The sequence below is a fragment of the Chamaea fasciata genome, unplaced genomic scaffold (assembly GCF_029207755.1).
Source record: "Chamaea fasciata isolate MVZ Bird 193981 ecotype frontalis unplaced genomic scaffold, bChaFas1.0.hap1 SCAF_1, whole genome shotgun sequence".
In the NCBI taxonomy this organism is placed as follows: domain Eukaryota; kingdom Metazoa; phylum Chordata; class Aves; order Passeriformes; family Sylviidae; genus Chamaea; species Chamaea fasciata.
In genome coordinates this window covers 99196271-99214014 of record NW_027094086.1, presented here as the reverse complement: position 1 = coordinate 99214014, position 17744 = coordinate 99196271, and the positions used below count along the sequence as shown (strand labels likewise).

Sequence of the window (17744 nt, the reverse complement as noted above, 5' to 3'; positions counted from 1 at the left end):
GGAGGCAGTTCAGGCCCCTTTTAAATTGCAAATAATACATGTTTTATTCTTGTGAACAGATCCTCCTTTGCTTGGCTTGCAGCCGGCAAGAGATCAAGAACAGTTGTACTGTCACCTCTGTTAAAGCTGCCAGGTGAAAAAGGGATGTTGCTTGGGACTAGGATGGTTTCTGATTTTTTTTTTGTATTATCATTTCCAGCAGTGGAGCTAACAATGATCCTTGCTTTAGAGTGTTTCTCTACTGACATTAGCAGGAAGAGAGCAGCTTAGTTCTTACAGCTTGTTAACCTCCCTCTGCAATTCTGTTCATTAGACATTACGTGGTGCCTCCCTCATTTTCAAGAAGAAATAAAGTCTGTCCTATGTTCTATCTTAACAGACAGCATGGATAAACTTCTGATTTAGGAGGCTGTTATCTGTGGAGATGTGTTTGGACTTCCAAAGGCAGAGGAACAACTAGGCAGGTGCAAACCCATGATCATTCTGCCCACATTGTGACAAAGCTGAACACAGACCTCTTTGTCCAGAAATGGTGTTGCCATGTTGTCTCAGCAGTGGGTGAAACAGACCCTTGCTCTTATGTATTATAAACACTGTCCTTGTAAGGAGTTGGAATTTTCTTAAGTGGTAAATTCCACTGCAAAACATATATGCTGTGTTTGATCCCTTCATTTTGTCCTTCTGTGCCTGGAGAGATTTCAGCAAGAAAGAGGCAGGTTTTTAAAGGTATCCTGGGCCTATAGAACAACAGAAAGACACCTAACATGATTTTCCTGTAGCAGTTAGCATTTAACTCAAAAATCAACAGCAGTTAGACATATAGGCTGTTTCTCCAACTGCACATATCAATCCAGCTTCTTGCATGCAGAATGTTATTTGGCCTTCAGACATTTTTGTTTTCCTTTCTTTAAGAAAGATAAATTTGATCTCTTGGCCTGCAGAAGGAAATAAATGCTGTGAATGAAGAGGTTTGCACATGCAGTATTGTAAATAGGGCAAGATTGCAGAACACGAGGGAAAGATGAACAATCCAGTCAGTGCCTGGAAATACTTCTTGAACCTGTTATGGAAATAATTGGCTGAGACCAGCAGTTTATAATTATCATGATAGGTTTCATGATTGGCTTGTCGATATCTAGACATTCTAAATGTTTTTATACTGTGTAACTGATCTCAGCTATTCAAGTGTAACCTTAGAGTCCTGTGTTCAGAATTCTGTGCACCCAGTGAACGTAGGAATTGGACCAACCTTTTTAAAACGTAGAGCCTGAGTCTCCCATTAAGACTTTGCAAGCTAACTTCTGTGAGGATATGGCACTAGCTGCCTTGTCACTGTTTATTCTGAGGAATGAGGTTTTCTGATGTTCCCAGGCTTGCTTCATTCTCATGAAAGTCGGAGCTAGAACTTCTGTTTCTCAGATTTACTTGTTGATAAGATTCCAGCAGACCTTCCTCCCTGTAACATGCCAAAAATAGATATCACTTTCCTGTTTTCAAATCTGTTATGAAGTACCAGCTAACACAGATGAATCAGTTTGAGAGTTCCAGGGTCACAGATAATTAATATTCATAGTCTTTTCAAAGCTTGAAGTCTGATATCAGTCATGAAAACCACACAATCACAATTGGTTTAGATTTGCAGATTTCTCCAACTGTATGCTTTTTGGTGCTGTGGGGCTTGTTATTTATGTGAAATCTACCCTTGGCATGTTTTTCTCTTTAGTACTTCTGCAAGACCTCTCCAGACACAGTTATATTGAGAAACAGAACTAGCAAAAAAATGCATTCAAAATTATTTTACATTTTCTCTTTCTTAAGCAAACAGTAGCGAATTTGAGATAAATACAACAAAATGCAAAGATGTGAAGTTTTATTCTTATTGGAAGAATGGAGAAATACACTGCTCTTTTTCCCCAGCCTAAAAGTTACAGTTCTGTCCCTTTTAGTGGCTTATTTCATGCTTTGCTTTTTGTACAAACAGCATTCTGAGTCCAAAATGAGCACATCAAAGCACAGACTAGTTGTATGTCTGCCAAGTTAAGAAAGAGACATAATGACTGGAAAATATTTCTCATTTATGGAGAAACTGAGATTTAACACCTTTCCTGCAAGCTTCCATTGAATAAGACTTTTTCCCTCAGTTAACATATGTGCCTATGAACACACAAAATATAAGATATCACACATTTTTAAAGTTAAAATATTTTAAATCCCCCTATATCTGAAAAGACAGTTACAACTCCCTAGACCAAAGAAGTTAGATGATACATATTTTTATCTGCATGCTATATGAATCTAGTAGTCAGAAAAGCTGCTTTTAATCCATGCCAGTAATGAGTTATTCTATTTGATCTAGGTAAACATGTCTAGCTTTTTGCCTAGATATTTGAAAAGATCTTCTGGAATACACCCCCACTGGAGGGATTTCACCCTTTTCCACATAAGTGGGCAAAATGTGGAACCAAAGAAAGAAATGTGAAAACAAGCCCAGTCTCTGCATAAAAGGCCAAATGGCCTAGACAGAAAAAATCATTCACAGATATTCATTTGGAGATCTGAGGGATCTTAACTTGAAACATCTTTTTTCTGTATTTTCATTGTGAATTAGTGACAGCATGGGTTTTTGTATTAGTAAGGCATTTGTGGACCTTGCTGTGACATTTATGCAGCCAGAGAGCAGTACTCTAGTGCTACAGTTATCTTAGAGGTATTTACAGCTCGCTAATCATACTTACCATTTTGTATGCATCTCAGAGAAGCTCTGTTGTGTTTTGTTTTTCTTCATATGAAAATTAATGCATTTGTTTAGCAGAACCCCCTGCTTTGGGGCAGGACTTGCTTCATTCCCATAATGAACTTTTATTTCTTCCCTCTAGTACCCCTCCTCATATTCTAGTCTGTGCCACTGAGCGGAGTCAGACACAAGATTTGCATGTATTTCTGCATCTCATTCTCCGGGCAGATGGAAGCCTGGTGCACCCACTCTCCTTGCAGACAAGATCTTGCTTTCCCTGTGCTCCAAGTCAGCTGACATGGTCATTGCAACTGGTTTTGATGAGCAAATACATGCTGTCTCCCATCAGGGCTTAGTGCTTCAGGCATGGCACTGCCTGGGTTGCTTTTATGTGCTCTGGCACATGGGCAGAGGCAGCTCCCTTTGCCTACATGGTGCTGTGGGGGGCATAGTCCCAGCCATCCTCTGAGCAGCCCTTTTATTTATTTTGTGTAAATGAGAAACCGCATAACCAGCACTATCAATCTCTACTGTGCCAGAGAATGCAGGATGTTATTTCTCCCTTTTTTTGTTATAATAAACCGAAGGAGAAGTGAGAATGTTGCAACTTCAGCTGTCTTTTCTCCTTAGAGAGCTTGGTTGGTTTTCTTACCCCAATTTCCTTATGAGCTGTGCCTTGTGCAATTGCCCTGCCTATCCGTCAGGCAGATAATCAGTTGGAGACCTGTCCGACAGGAAGGTAAACATCTTGAAGATAATGATTCCTACAAGTTTTGTGAAACTTGTGTCTGAGTAAAGGACAGGTCCACAGAAGTGTGGCTCAGTGAGGTGGGCAGGAGAGCTCAGCAGGGATCTGTGCTGTCTGTCCTCACAGCCAGCCAGGTAGCGTGAGTGAGTCAACAGGTCCATCACAGGCACAGGCTGCAAAACAACCACATTGTCTTGCTCAGGAGTTTGGGGTGTGAGGCAGAGCTGTGCAAGCTCAGGGGAGACAGAAGAGAGAAACTGGAGATACTCCGAAGTCTGGGAAGTGCTGGCAAAAATGTGTAGGAGGAACTGGGAAGTACTGCAGTGTGGTAATGTAGGGCCATCAGAGGCAGATCTGTAGGAAGCAAAGCTCCATTAATCCTTCTACACAGAGATTGACTTATTTTGATTAAAGTGTTTTTAAAGAAAGTGACAAATTGCCTCATGACCTAATGGGTTGTATTCCAATGCGGAGCAGCTCATGGGATGGATTTAGGCACACTCTGTGACTCTTCATAGAGACAGTGGAGAAATGTAGTGTCAGCATCTAAGCAGGAGGTCTGCAAACAGCCATTACTCCTCCCCACTGACTGGCTTGGGAATATGTGGTCTGAATTACTCGTGAATCCCTCTGACTTTTCTACTGTTCTGGCAAGCAACCTACATATGGCCCGTACCTGTTTAGTCAGGGAGTCAGAAACAGTGAGTTTGGTTTTGGGCTTAAAAGGGCCACTTGTGTGGGTCTACATTTGGGGGAGGAATTAATTTAGGAGACCAATTTTGCAGCCGTCTTGAAAGGGCCTGTTTATGCTAAACACGGAAAAATCATCCTCTTAAAAATCAGATAAAGCACCCCAGAGTGAGGCATCAAGCTACATCCAGTTGTTTTTGAAATTAGATGACTGCCTGTTTGCCTCAGTTTCCATCTGAAGAGATTTCCTAGTATGTAGTCAACTTGAATTCCATCTGATGTAGAGTACTGCCCAGAACTGCTTTGAAATTCTCAGATAAAAGGCACTACAGAAAACCAAAGCATTTAATGTTATGTTAGACTATAAATTTTAATTACTAGCAGTATCTTATTTTAAATAAATTATGTTTGCATGAGAAATTTTCAAGCACTATTGTAAATCTTCTGGACAAGAATGATATTAAAATAAATGTGCAGCTGAAATAATTTATAAGACCTTTTCACTGTGTGAAAAGGGTGTGTTACTGAAATGCCTTCTTGCTGCTGTACTGTGATCTCTCTCGATGCCTCCTGTACTTAAGTAAACTTTGATTTTCCTATTAAGTTTGATGTATGACTGTATCACATAGACCCTGCCTCAACAGCTGGTTAATTATTTATTAAGGATCTGGAGGAATTGGAAGATTAAAGGCAAACCAAAACTGAAGGAGAAAAAAAACATTCTTCCTAACAGAGCTTGTAAAGCAACCATATTTTCCTTAAAAAAGGTTCTGCTTTATATTTACCTTATTCTTGACTTTCTGTCTCGTACTAGAGAACTTTTTTTTCCAATTTCTTTTGAGGATTTGAATGGCGTTGCTTTATGAGTTGAAAGAAGAGATGTCTCTCACAGTCTCTACCCCTTTTCCCTTCCCTGAGTCTCATAGTCTCTCTAGCACTTCTTCCAAATTAGAGTTTGGTTTGAGGGAAAGGCGGCTGTTCTGTTTTGTTCTGTACTTAAAAAACTCATATTTATGGGTTTTTCCATTACTTAGGGCCATTTAGTCTTTTTGCAACACTGCAGATTAAATCTGCCCATGAATGGGAGGCTTCACATGAAAATCTCTGTAGTGTCTGCACCTTGCATGTGGCAGAGGAGAAAAGGGTAAAATCCATGCTGTGCCCAAGCATGTGGGCCTGCACGGAAGCAGCAGGATAGGCAGTGATTGTCTGTATATTGGTAGTGGCGAAAAACTCCCAGGGAGTGATGAATGTTGTCATATCTCCTGTTCCAGCCACACTGGAATGGCAAGGCTGAGCTGTCACTATGATGTATTGCTCAGTCATCATTCCCCTCCTTATTTCTCACTACATTTTATTCAGACTTCAGTAAGGTAAAGAAAATTCAGCTAGAGCAGGTGCAGAAATTCCCAAGATAACCTTTTTTTGTAAGTAACACAATTCATACATCAAAAGAAAGACTGCTTGTAGAGCAATATTGTTTTCAATAAATCACCCAAATTCATTTGTGGTGTTTTTGAGTAGCAAAGGCATTTTTTTTTCTGTAGGCCTCTCCCTGGGATGTTTTGAAAGTTAGAAGTTTCATCTGTTCATTGAAAATTTTTCTTAGTTTCAGTATGTTACCTTAGTGTTGCGTTGAACTCCAGAGAAGGGAAATTAAAGATTTAATTTGATCTGATATGTATGTTTTTAAAAGGACAAAGGTAATGTTTGTAAGTTTGCCCCAACCTGGAATAGGAATATGGCCTGGGTTGTAGTATAGGATGTGCACAAAGTATTCTATCACCATCTTCATGAACTGTTGAATCCAGGTGGGGCAGTGTTTTCCCAGAACCCCTCCCTCTGGGCCATTATCTTCTGTTAATGGCCCATCAAATGCCTTGCCCATGACTCACAGATAACTCCCTCTGTGAGCTATCTCTGTTTAATGGGCCATCAAGGACCCCCTGCATGACTCATCATCCCATTGTGAGATGCTCCGCCCAGGGGGAGGAACCAAACATTCTCACCCGGACATAATCTGGGGTTTGGGACAGTACAAGCTGCCCTTACCTACTGCATTCCCAGAGGACCAGAGCTACCAGACCTTTGTACAGGATCACTGCTTCAGGAAGACCACCTCATCTGGACTGCTTCCATCACCCTGCTCAGGTTGTATTCTGACTCTGTCAGTGGTCTTTTGGATTATTACATCTATTTTATTTTACTTTCTTTCCTTTCTTCCTATTAAATTGTATCTCTGACTTGGAGCCTCACATTTGTTTTGCTTTCAAACCACTACAGAATGTTTTTCAAAATCTCAATAAACTTATGGAGGATGAGAAAAATCCTGATGTGTTCACCCTCCATGAGAAAAGTTCATGTGTTAGCAGGAATACAGAAGTGTACATTCAGTATCTTGTGGCTCACTGAAGGAAGCCTTTTACACTGTGACTGATGACTTCTATTCTAGAAATGGCAGACTAGAAACTGGAACTATTTAATTGTGTTGGGAAGATTTGTAAAGAAAAGTAAAAATTTTCTTAGACTTCATAACTCAAATGCAAAGGTTCTGCTATTCTGCACGTTCCCAGAAGAGGATCAGACTGGTCAGTTTGCAGTGGTATTAATAAAAGTCAGAAGTATTCAATGATTTGCAAAACAAGACCTAAAATAGACTTCCAAGCAATTAATAGCATTTCTGAATATCAGTACACAGATTTCTGACTTTACTTAATTGAGGATACTCATCCTGAGAGACAGGGATCATTAGTGAAGTTGCAGCACAATCCAAACCCAAGTGTGTGGTTTCTGGACAGGGATGGTAGGTCCAGAGGGCTCTGCACTGTTTGCAGTTAGCTCAAGTATATCTGCATCACCCCTCATCACACAGGGTAAACATTTCTGGGTGCTTAGCAGGACTTTATGATGAACAGTCTCTCTCATGCTTAAATACCCCAGACAGGCTGGGAAGGATGTGCCTTCTTTGAGAATAAGTCAGTTATTGTGGCTGCGGTGTTTGTAGTTAGCCATTGAAGGAAAATGTGCAGTCATTCAGCTTGTGTTTTCATGACCCTCTTGTCTGGCGGATGACTAAGTCAGTGGATTTTCCTGTAGCTTGACCAGTTTGTTTCAACACATGGCAAAGCTATGGAAAGCAATCATAAGTCATGCAATGTCTGAAACTTCACCAATTCATAGGTTTGCAAAGTGCCCACTAACAATTCTTCCAAAATCTTTTAATAAGAAATCAAGGTCTCTTGATGAAAACTTTCTTTTGCTTGTTTGAAATAAAACAACATATGAGCATCAGACTGAACTGATCTACAAGGAACTGATGATAAACTGGAGGTGATTGACAGAATTATTTATTGTTTTATGGAAGATGAGAAAGTATAAAAATGTCAAATAGACTAAACAACTAAAATGGAGCAGGGACCCAGGGTACAGTGATTCCATTGCTGTCTCTATCACTTGTTTTCTGGATAACTTCAGATAAGCTATTTTACCTTTGTATTTAAATTTTGTCAGTTTTCAAATGAAATATTGGTGCTGATCTCCTCTGGAAGCTGATCTCTCTGCTTTAAGATTTGCCAGTAAGCAATAAAGTCTAGGATCTGAGAATCACAAAATGTAGAGGTTTGCTGTCTGCTAGCCAGTAGTTCATACCTCAGTCTGTATCTCCTCTAGCTGCTGGGCAGAGGAGTGTTTGCCAGCAGTCTCCCAGGCCAGTGTGTCTTATCCCTTGTACCAGCAAGAGGAGCTAAAGCCTGCAGGCAACCTGATTGCTGATGGAGGTTAGTCGTGCTCGTGCTGCTGTGTTCTGGCAGGGGTTCTCCCAAAGGATGACAACTGTGCATTATGGTCATGAGGCTGAGAGATGACTCTGCAAGAGCATAGATGGCCACTTCAGCACTTGCCACACTCCTCCTCTCCTCCTCCAAACCCCTGCATTCACAGAACTTGTTACTGGTAAAATGATACCCAGAGTAGATTTCTTATTAGAGAGACCATGTTCATTTTTTAATCTCCTTATTAGTTTAAAAGCAGACCTGGAAATCGGCCCTCCATTTCCAATGCATGGCATCTCTGGTGCTCAGACAGCCAATGACACTGAGGCTGGCATGCCTGCAGTGATGCCACACAGAGAAATTCCTGTACCTGCAGTAAGAACTTCTGGCATAGTTCAGCTGATGTGCAAGAAGCCAGTGCCAACCACTCCAGCATGGGGCTTCCTGACTTGGCTGCAGTGCTGAGCAAATGCAGTTGTAACCCTTTTTCCGTGTGAGCATGTATCTGGAGCTACTGTGTGGAGGAAAGGAACCATTTGATAGATTGTGTTGAAGAGAAACCCAAGGGGATTTTATGAATTTCCCTTATCTACATTATCTTTGCCTCTCATTTTTTCTGGATAAAGCAGAATGGCCTGCAGCTTTTGCCATAAATTCATGCTTTCTTCTCCATGACACAATCAGTCTTTTAACCTTTTCTGTCAGTTCTCTTGTGGTGGATATAGCCAGGGTATAAGAAAGATGAAAAGACATTTTGAGTGAACAAATAGCTAGGTTAGAGAAAAGAAAAAGACTTGAAGGATCTGATTAGGTTAAATAAAGAAGCAATAAGGTTTGGATTATCTCTTTGTTTTTCAGTTGCTGGTAATTTAGGCTTCAGGAATGGTTTGAGGTTTAGTTGCTTATTTAGGATGCATAAGCTCCAGAGGTTTAGAGGGACATGGATAGTTCACATTTCCATTACATGTAAGCAATAGTTCTTTTTCATGTGGTTACTCTTTGATACTGAAAAACAGAAATGTGTTTTACTTGCAGATAGATCCAGAAAATAGAAGTAGGAGAACCACTTACTAAACTATCAGTATTGTACTGGCCTTTTGCAGCAGAAAATATTTTGCACAAATTAGCTAAAAAATGAGAGATGGGGTCACATAAAGTTACTCATCATATGAAACGCTTATGCCCACCAAAAGTAAAAATATCTAAAGAAAGGCTTCTTTTCACCTGAAGAAAATTACCTGTTCAGGATTTGAAATGTAAAGGAATTCTATTTTTACCAAGTTGTTTTTCTTTCTGAAAATCATTCTTCATCATTTTTCTTTGCTTGTTTAATTTCAGTTCTTGGGTGATGTACCTATATTTCTGAGCACTCTCTTTGTATTTTATGACACTGCACAAGCAGGTCTGCTGGACTGTTCCACTTTATAGTTGGGGCTACTTCAGAGAGGCTAGTGCTTTCTTAAATGAGTGTAACAAATTTCCTTGGAAATATAAATTAAACTCATAAGTTTTATAGGCATAATAAACAGACAGGATTATCAAAGAGAGGCTCATGGAATATGCTTCTTGATCTTTTGATGCCTGAATGAAATATCTTGGCTCTGAACAGAATGTATCCTCTATTAAATCCCAGTCACATTTGCTGGGGCAGCAGGGATCAATCCCTGTAAAATCTTAACTATTTAAAGTTCACCAGTTTCCAAGCTGGAAATCTGTACACACAGTTGCTCCATGTCAGTACTCCTTCTTTAAATTTTAATTTTAAAATGGATTGAAAATGAAGCTTACCTGACAAAATTTTCTGTGGTTTCGCAGTGAGGAAGTACGGAGTTTCCCCTTAAAAACTCAGTAACTGTCTGAATACTTGGAATTAATTTTGGCCATATATGAGATAAGATCTGTTTCAGTACTTAGAATATAATGCACAGGAGGTAAAACCAAAACCTGGTTGGGGTGAGTCATTACCATTCCTTCAAAAGAAGCATGTAGGGATCTAGTGTAATTTCTCATGTAGGATGCCAGTGTGGTTAGATACCAGAGTCAGAGCAGCATTGGAAGGTGCCGTGCAAATGTGACCCAACACTGTATCTTGGTCTCTCTAAGGTCTTGGTCTGTCTCAGGATTCTTCATATTAGAGATGGATATAAGAAAAGAAAATGAGCCAACAGTACTCCTGTTATTGGAATTCTCCTCTATGATTAATTTAGGAGTTATTTTACCCTTTCTCTTTAATGTGCTGAGACTTCATGAACTTCTGTCTCCAGCCTTTGTAAGAGCCATTCCTTTCATGTTAATGACACATGAAGTCATCAGATTCCTGAACTGAAAAGGCATGGTGCTGGAATGCCACAGCATCCACCTCTGAGCCTGCAGATCTGCAGAGCACATTTGCCATGAGGCCAAATGACACAGTGGCAAAGAGGAGTTGGCAGAGTTTGCAGATGCAAGTCAGATAAAGAGAACTCATGAGCTGTCCCAGCCTGCATGGCTCAACCTTCCTGACAAAAGAATGCTTCATGTCATCCCATTAGTCCCTTCAAATGTTCTCTTATTTGAGCAAGTAGGGGTTAAATATGCGCACCAAATTAAAGAAAGGCATTTGTTAATGAAGGCTGATAGATAGGGGTGTGGATTTGATCCACTGACAAGGTTTTGTAGAGGTGACCTGATCTTCTGCTAGATCATTTCTCTGTAGGTGTAGCTCATGTAGGACATGGCCAACATGTGTAGTACACAAGGCCAACACAAGGATGTGTACTACCAACATCTAGACACAGATCTCTGGAGCATTTGCCTGTATTGCTTAAAATCCATAATGTATGAGTCAGTATTGCTTAAAATTCACACACTTCTAGTATTGCTAAAAATTCATAGTGTATGAGTCCAGGCAGAGTTGTAACCATCTCACTGGTCAACTCTTTTTGCAAAATACACATTCTTATAACTTTCTTGCATTAAAAAAATAGTTCTTTGTTTATAAAGTGCTAGTGCTGGTGATAACACAAAAATTCAGAAATCATAGACTCAGTAAATTTTCCTCTTCATGTTGTTTCCCCCCTTCATATAAAAAGATTAAAAATCACAAAATTTTAGGCTGTAAGAATTGATTTTTAGTTCCTTTAATCAGCAGTTTCTGGCCTTCAGGTTGTTCACGGGTGTCTTCATAACAATGGCAGTTTCAACAGTGCTTTAAAATAAGCTGTACCACAACTTCTTGAATCCATGATGCCCGGTTTCCTACAGATCTGTGTTTCATAACTGAATTCTCTGTTGTCTAATGAGATGCATGTTCAAGGTGAAGTATTTCCTATAATTGTGCCTTTCTAAATATTTTCCTCTTGTTAGATTCTCTGGCATCAAATAATGATCAAGATTAGATCCAGTCTCTCCCACTGTGAATAGGCTCCAGTTGCATCCACCTGACAAATATCATTCATGCTCAGAAGAGCTACCATGTTCAGAAACCCTGGACCACAGTGTAGCCTCATTTGTTCAGCTTGTCTTTCAGGTGGCCAAAAGTTCATCTACACAATGAAACAGTCAAAAGCTTTAAAACTGGTGCAACAGAATGTCTTGATTTCCCTTACAGATGAAAGCACGTCTTGTGAAAAGAAGATGACATTTTAAAATTTGACGTGAACCATGCTATATTTATGTCTCTCAAGGCCTACTTTGAATATTTTTTCCCAAGCTACTGCTTCAAGAAGGGCATACTTAAATGCAGCTGATGTGTTTGAGTGAGATAAGGTTTGCAGGATTTTCAATCTTTTTAATCTCATCAGGTGCTTCCTCTTTTTAGGCTCTGGAGTTTCTTATACCATACCTAATTTAGCCCACAAGGCATGGTTCCCGAAGCATTCCCAACAGAATGATAAAGATTCTACTTCCTCTGTATGCACAGATTACAATCTTTTCAAGGTACATCATTATCCATCTGAATCCAAGGAAAAACTTGTCATGTAAAGTAGAGCTCCATTCATTGAACCAGTTAAGAGAGAGCCCTGTACCAAAGGGTCATTGTGGGTCCTGCCTTGCTCTGGTGCTGTATGATAAAGGCCAGAGTACATTAAATCTCCTGTGACTCAGCTGCAGTCGGAGGAAAATTTATTGCCTAGTTGCTGCTACAGCATATGGATTTGTCTCTCCCTCAGTACACAGATATGCAGTAAGTATGCACAGAGTCCCATCGAGGGGAGTCAGCCTGTTATTTTGCAATGGGCTGTTGTGGCTGCTTCAGGGGTACCTGAAGCCTCCAGAAGGAAAAGGAATTAGTTTGGTACAGTGGAAATTTCTGCAAATGGGTCAAAGAGTAGTGCTGTTAAAAGCCAGAAAGCAGGTGCACACAATGTCCTTTTTGAGTGGACGAATGGTGTCAATAGGCAGTCAAACCAGAGCAGCTCCACTGCTCATTAAATCTGTCTCTCGTTTCCACCATTTCCTGTTCATTAACTCCCTCCTGCATTTTCCCTCTCTCTGGAGCACATTACTCATACTCAATCATTGTCTCCAAAAGGGAAGGGTGTTGAAAGAAAAGGCCAGAGCAAGACCCTGCATTCCCCACTTCTCCCATACTAGCTTTTCTGCTAGAAAGAAACCAAACAAGCATTCTTCACTTCCTTGGAAAGATAAATGTAATTCAGGGTTAAGGAAGGTATGTGCCCTCCAGCCAGGATTTACCTTTGTGCTGCTTATTCTGTCAAGAAAACTTGTTTTGCTCTGAAAGGACTGTCTTACCCACCTCTAAATCTCACCCATGTTTAAATCATTCAGGAAGAAATAAACACAAGAGTCTGGCTTTGTTTTAACTGGCTTTTGTAAGGAGGGCAGTTTGTTTCTTCTAACTTTTTTCTATATTTTGATACATTTTAAGTGGGACTGCTATGCTTGTCTGAGCGTAGTGGCAGCTTGATGAACTGAATGGAGCCACACACAGATAAATTGTATATTTGTTCTCTGAGAAAGGCAGCAAATGCCTCCTGTTGATAGGTATGCATTGGCTTACCATGGTCCATGTTTCTCAGTGCTGGACCAGAGAAGTGTCATGTCTGGTCCCAGACCCTGTCCTGCATGGATAAGGGGCCAGACAACCTTCTCCCTACACCATTCTTCAGAGAAGAGTCAAGTGTAGCAAGTCTCTGCAGAAATACCAAAGCTCTGTGCAGGAGCAGAAGGGTCTGTGGGCTGGAGAGCTCACATGCCTTGGCCACACAGCACTGTGTTTTTCTGGGGTGATACAGAGCTGCCAGGGAATACAGTCTGCGACACAGCTTTTTTTATCCGTTATATTGATAGGCACTAGCAGTGGCAATGTTTTGTTAATTATTTCATCTCACTTATCCCACGTGTTCTTAGGCTGGTGCGCCAGGCTTGGACTTTTCACACAGAAATGCTGCCCATAGCTCTGGGATGGTTTGAGTTCTGCCACAAGGCACTGATTCAAATTAAACTCTCCATTAACGGCCCCCATAACATGTGCCCATAGCTGTAAACACCTTGGTGTAGGTGCACAACCCTTTTCATGTCAGCTTTGCAGGAATGCCCTCAAAGCCATGCAGATGTGAAACAAAGCAGCAAGGAGAAAAGGGATGCTTGTTCACACATTCAAGCAGTTTCTTAGAAGAAGCCATGTTCCCAAGTCTTTCCTGGCAGTTCACTTCCAGCTCTATTTCAGGTGGCTCCTGCCTTCCTAGTCCCGCACAGTTGAGTAGCTGTGGGGTGAGCACTGTGGCGAGGAACACCCCCAGCATTTTCATTCAGTTCTCACTTTCAAAACGTACAGGGATGGATGGGGGTGAAGAACAAAACCAAAAAAGCTGACACGTATTATTTAGGACAAACGGACTTGATTATAAATCCTGATGGTGCCATAAAACTGACAGATTCAGGTTCAGCATTTCTGGGATTTGAGCTGTCTGGCTTCCACTGTGCTTTCATTGTATCAGCTCCCCCTCATTTCCTTGCTTTTTGCTGGAAGCACTGCACTGGAGCACAAGTGAAGTGAAGCAGGCCCTAACTAGACCCAACAGCTGCCTTTTGTTGCCGCTGTGGAAACAGCTGTAAGGGGGCTAATATAATCGTTCTTCTGTGGCCGGTCAGCTGCATATCATAAGCACCTTTCTCAGATTCAGGGGACCTGGAGGCAGCTCCTGTGCTGACGTAAATGCTAATTGGGCCCACAGCAGGCTATTTTGTGCCCCATTTGACATACTAAGCACTTGTTGTTCTGTCCCATGAGCATGAAGTTGACTGAACAGGTATTCTTTGCCACCTTTATTACAATCAGACTCATGTTTCATTCATGTGCAGGAGAAGTCTTTGCAGTGGTTCCTGTAAGTGGAAGGAATGGTTTCTACATGTTTTGATATGTTTCTTATCTTTTGTGCAGAAAAACTTTTTCGTACTATCAGTCAGCTCAGACTTGGAGTGCTCACGTTTAGTGTGCTGGATTTCTTCCTTTCCTTTCTTACATATAAGCAAGTTTTGAATGGCTGTTAGGGGTTGTTTTTACAAAAATAAAACTCTCTTGGACTCAAACCAGTTTTGTGTTTTTCTGTCTGATTGATTTAAAAGCAGGTTTGATGGAAAAATATAGGATAAATCATAGAAGAAATCATAGGAAGAAAAATTTAACAGTTTTATCATCACAAGCCACAGATTATAATGGGCAGGGCACTATTTGAGTGCACTTGTAGTGGGACCAGGGGTTGTTGTTCTTAGAAACAAACACAGGAGTGTATAAATACTGAAAACAACTGAGCAGCAGAATTAAGAAAGTGGTCTGGGAGCAGTGTGCCTGAGCTTTAGATGCTGATTTTAATGTGTCCTTGGTCACAACAGCTTATTTGAACTTCAGTTTTCCCCATCAAGTCAACTCACTACCCTTTTAAAGTACTTCAAAGCCCCACCTTGGACAGGGTTCTAGCTAGTCACAAACTGAATAAACTGAGTCTCCAAATATCCTTTGCAGCTTTCTTAAGATAGCACTTGTTCTGCTGAGGTGGAGTATTACAGTATTTCCCTGCTAAATACTGTGTTGTGTAGTCAGTCTGTATCAGAACACTGTGAGAGATCACAGAAAGTGAATGTTCATTGTTTTGGCACAGGAGAGCACATAACATGCCAGCTGCAGGTATGGGTACAGTAGGAGGTGCATCAAGGAGATCCATTATTGATCAGACATGGGAGGAGTGGCATTAAGTGTCTGCGTGGGAAAAAAAAAAAAAATCAGGGAATAAATGTGAAAAACTAACTCAGAAACAAACAAACCAGAAAACCCCAGTTGCTACCTGTGTAAGTTTCTATACCAGAAGTCTTGAGTTATGCTTCATTTACTCTGCATTTTTATTTCATAGGTTCAGGTTCAGCGGTCGTATTCTTGGCCTTGCTCTCATTCATCAGTACCTCCTTGATGCTTTCTTCACAAGGCCGTTCTACAAAGCACTACTAAGGCTGTGAGTATAACCACGCAACTGTGCAGAAACAGGGATCCCACAGTGAGTCCTACAGAGACACCCTCAGGGAGTTGCTTCGAGTGCACTGACCATCAAGTTCTTTCTGCTGTTGGTTTGTTGGTCTGCAATAGAAAATGAACACATTTTAATTTTTCTTTGCTTTTTCCAAGAATTTGCCATTCATAAATACTGTATTGACAAAAATAAATAAGTTTGAGATTGGGAGACACACATCAGAAAGTACTGACACATAATTCCAGACTTTACCACTGATGAAAATTTATGGAGATTCAACTAGGTGGAAGACTGAAAAACATCTTTTATGGAATAAAACAAAATAAGAATGAAAGGACAGAGGTTATATTGAGCAAATAATACATCATTTGTCACGCCTCCCTGGTGGAGTAGCTTTTCATTCTAAAGCATAACTTGGGTTAATTAAGAATGTAGTTAATGTAGATATAACCAGTGAATTTTTTTTTGTCTTCTCCTGTCTTTATTTTACTAAGCATAAGCTACCAATAATGCATTACTTTCAATTTGAAGTTTATAAAGGTAATTTGGATTGACAATCAGTGCCTCTTTTATTAATAGACTGAAGTAAGACAAGGTACATAAACTTTTTGCAACAGTAAAAAAAGCCATAAATATTAACTCAAGACTGCAATTAAATGCTAAAGAGCAGAATAAAGCTTAGCTGAAAGAGTTCATCAATTAAGATGATTCCAAATCAGCAAAGATACCTATCTTAATAGTCCTTTAAGTTCTTTATCATGTTGGTCTTTGTTGGGGTTTTTTTAACTATTATTATTGCTGAGGTACAAAGACTCATATATATATATTGTACCTGATCTATTCTGAAAATAGGCTGAAACCTAGGGTTATCCCTGCATCCTTATTGCCCCAGGGAATTGGAAACCAGGCTGCTCAGAACATCCACCTGTCCTTTCAGCAGACCAGGATGGCTCCTTATTAGCAGAAATTCAGGCTGCCTGGTCTCCCCTGTGTCAGTCCTGTGCTCACCTGGCAGATGATAGGTAATGGAAGCAGCCAGGCACAGCATGGTGGGGCTGAAGAGACACGTGTGCTATGAAGTGCAGGGCATCCTGAAGATCCTGGTAAAATCAAGCCCCAGGGGTGTCCTTTGACAGCAAATAAAGCAGGCAGCCAAAAGATTTGGCCTTGAGCCCAGCTATGCAAAGCAACCAGTTGCAGAATTGCTTCAAGAGGGTCTGTGAAACAGCCTTTGATGTTAAAACTAAATGAACTTCAGTCTTATGTTGGATCTTCAGTAAATTTATTCACATATTTAGTAGGAAATCATCCTGCTAGTAGTCACGGGGTCACATCTTTTTTCTTGTCTTGCAATCAGACCATGTGATTTAAGCGACTTAGAGTACCTGGATGAAGAGTTCCATCAGAGCTTGCAGTGGATGAAGGATAACAATATCACAGATATCCTGGATCTAACCTTCACAGTGAATGAGGAGGTGTTTGGGCAGGTGAGCACAGCTATGCAAAACATCTGAAAAGCAAATTTGAAGCTGACAAAGTTGAGCATGATGAACATCTTTCTGTCGGAACAGATCCTCTAGCCTTTCAATAACATTTTCTTCTCCTAGCTTCTTTTTCTTTCAAGCCACCTGTTCCAAGGCAGATGTTTATTCTTAGAGTGTATAATATACAGCACCAACCCCCCTACAGGCCTGTTGAACCACACACTGATGAACATGAGGAATTCTCTGGAGTGCGACTCTTCTCTCCAGGGTATAGTTCACACAGATGTGGCATTTGGTGAATGCAAGCAATGTAACTTAAAGCTGATGTGACTGAAAGGATGGGTTAGGAGGGATAAAAAACATTTGACACGTGGTGTAGGACCTGGCAACCCTCGCCATTATTCTGTCTAATATCTCCCTGTTAGATTCTGTGTCACTTACCTTGCACCTGCTTAAGAACTTGGTCTATTCATCCATTTATTGTGCTTTCTACAGCTCAGCTCTACCTTAGTCACACAGTTCTCTCTAACCTGGCTGATCCCTATAGCCATAGGGGGAGTGCAACACTGGCTTAAACACAGTCTGGCATCTAGAATAAGTGTCTCCTGTTGGATTCTTTGGGTTGCACTGAAGCCCTGGTGCTCTCTGCTGTTGCAAACCATTCTGGATTACACCTGTGTCTGGGAAGCTTTGAATGGGAATCAAAACAATATTCAGACCATGATTAAGGATCCCAAAGGAGATACTGAAAACTAGAGAGGCTGAAGAACCAAGCTCACCAAGCACTGCAGAAGCTCAGGGAATGGAGATACCTTGTAAGGGACAGACACACAGTGTCAAAAGGAGCAAAGA

The 17744-nt window shown here is 40.7% G+C and overlaps 1 protein-coding gene across 6 annotated transcripts in view; it reads left to right on the top strand.

Moving 5' to 3' along the window:
• The window catches only part of HECW1 (HECT, C2 and WW domain containing E3 ubiquitin protein ligase 1), a 254102-nt gene that overhangs the window by 223181 nt on the left and 13177 nt on the right, over positions 1-17744 (top strand). For all 6 annotated transcript variants that reach the window (XM_066190748.1, XM_066190729.1, XM_066190720.1 and 3 more), the window contains 2 exons: positions 15295-15393; positions 16766-16895. In XM_066190748.1, the coding sequence (XP_066046845.1) occupies positions 15295-15393; positions 16766-16895 (229 nt within the window). The remainder of the gene's footprint in view (positions 1-15294; positions 15394-16765; positions 16896-17744) is intronic.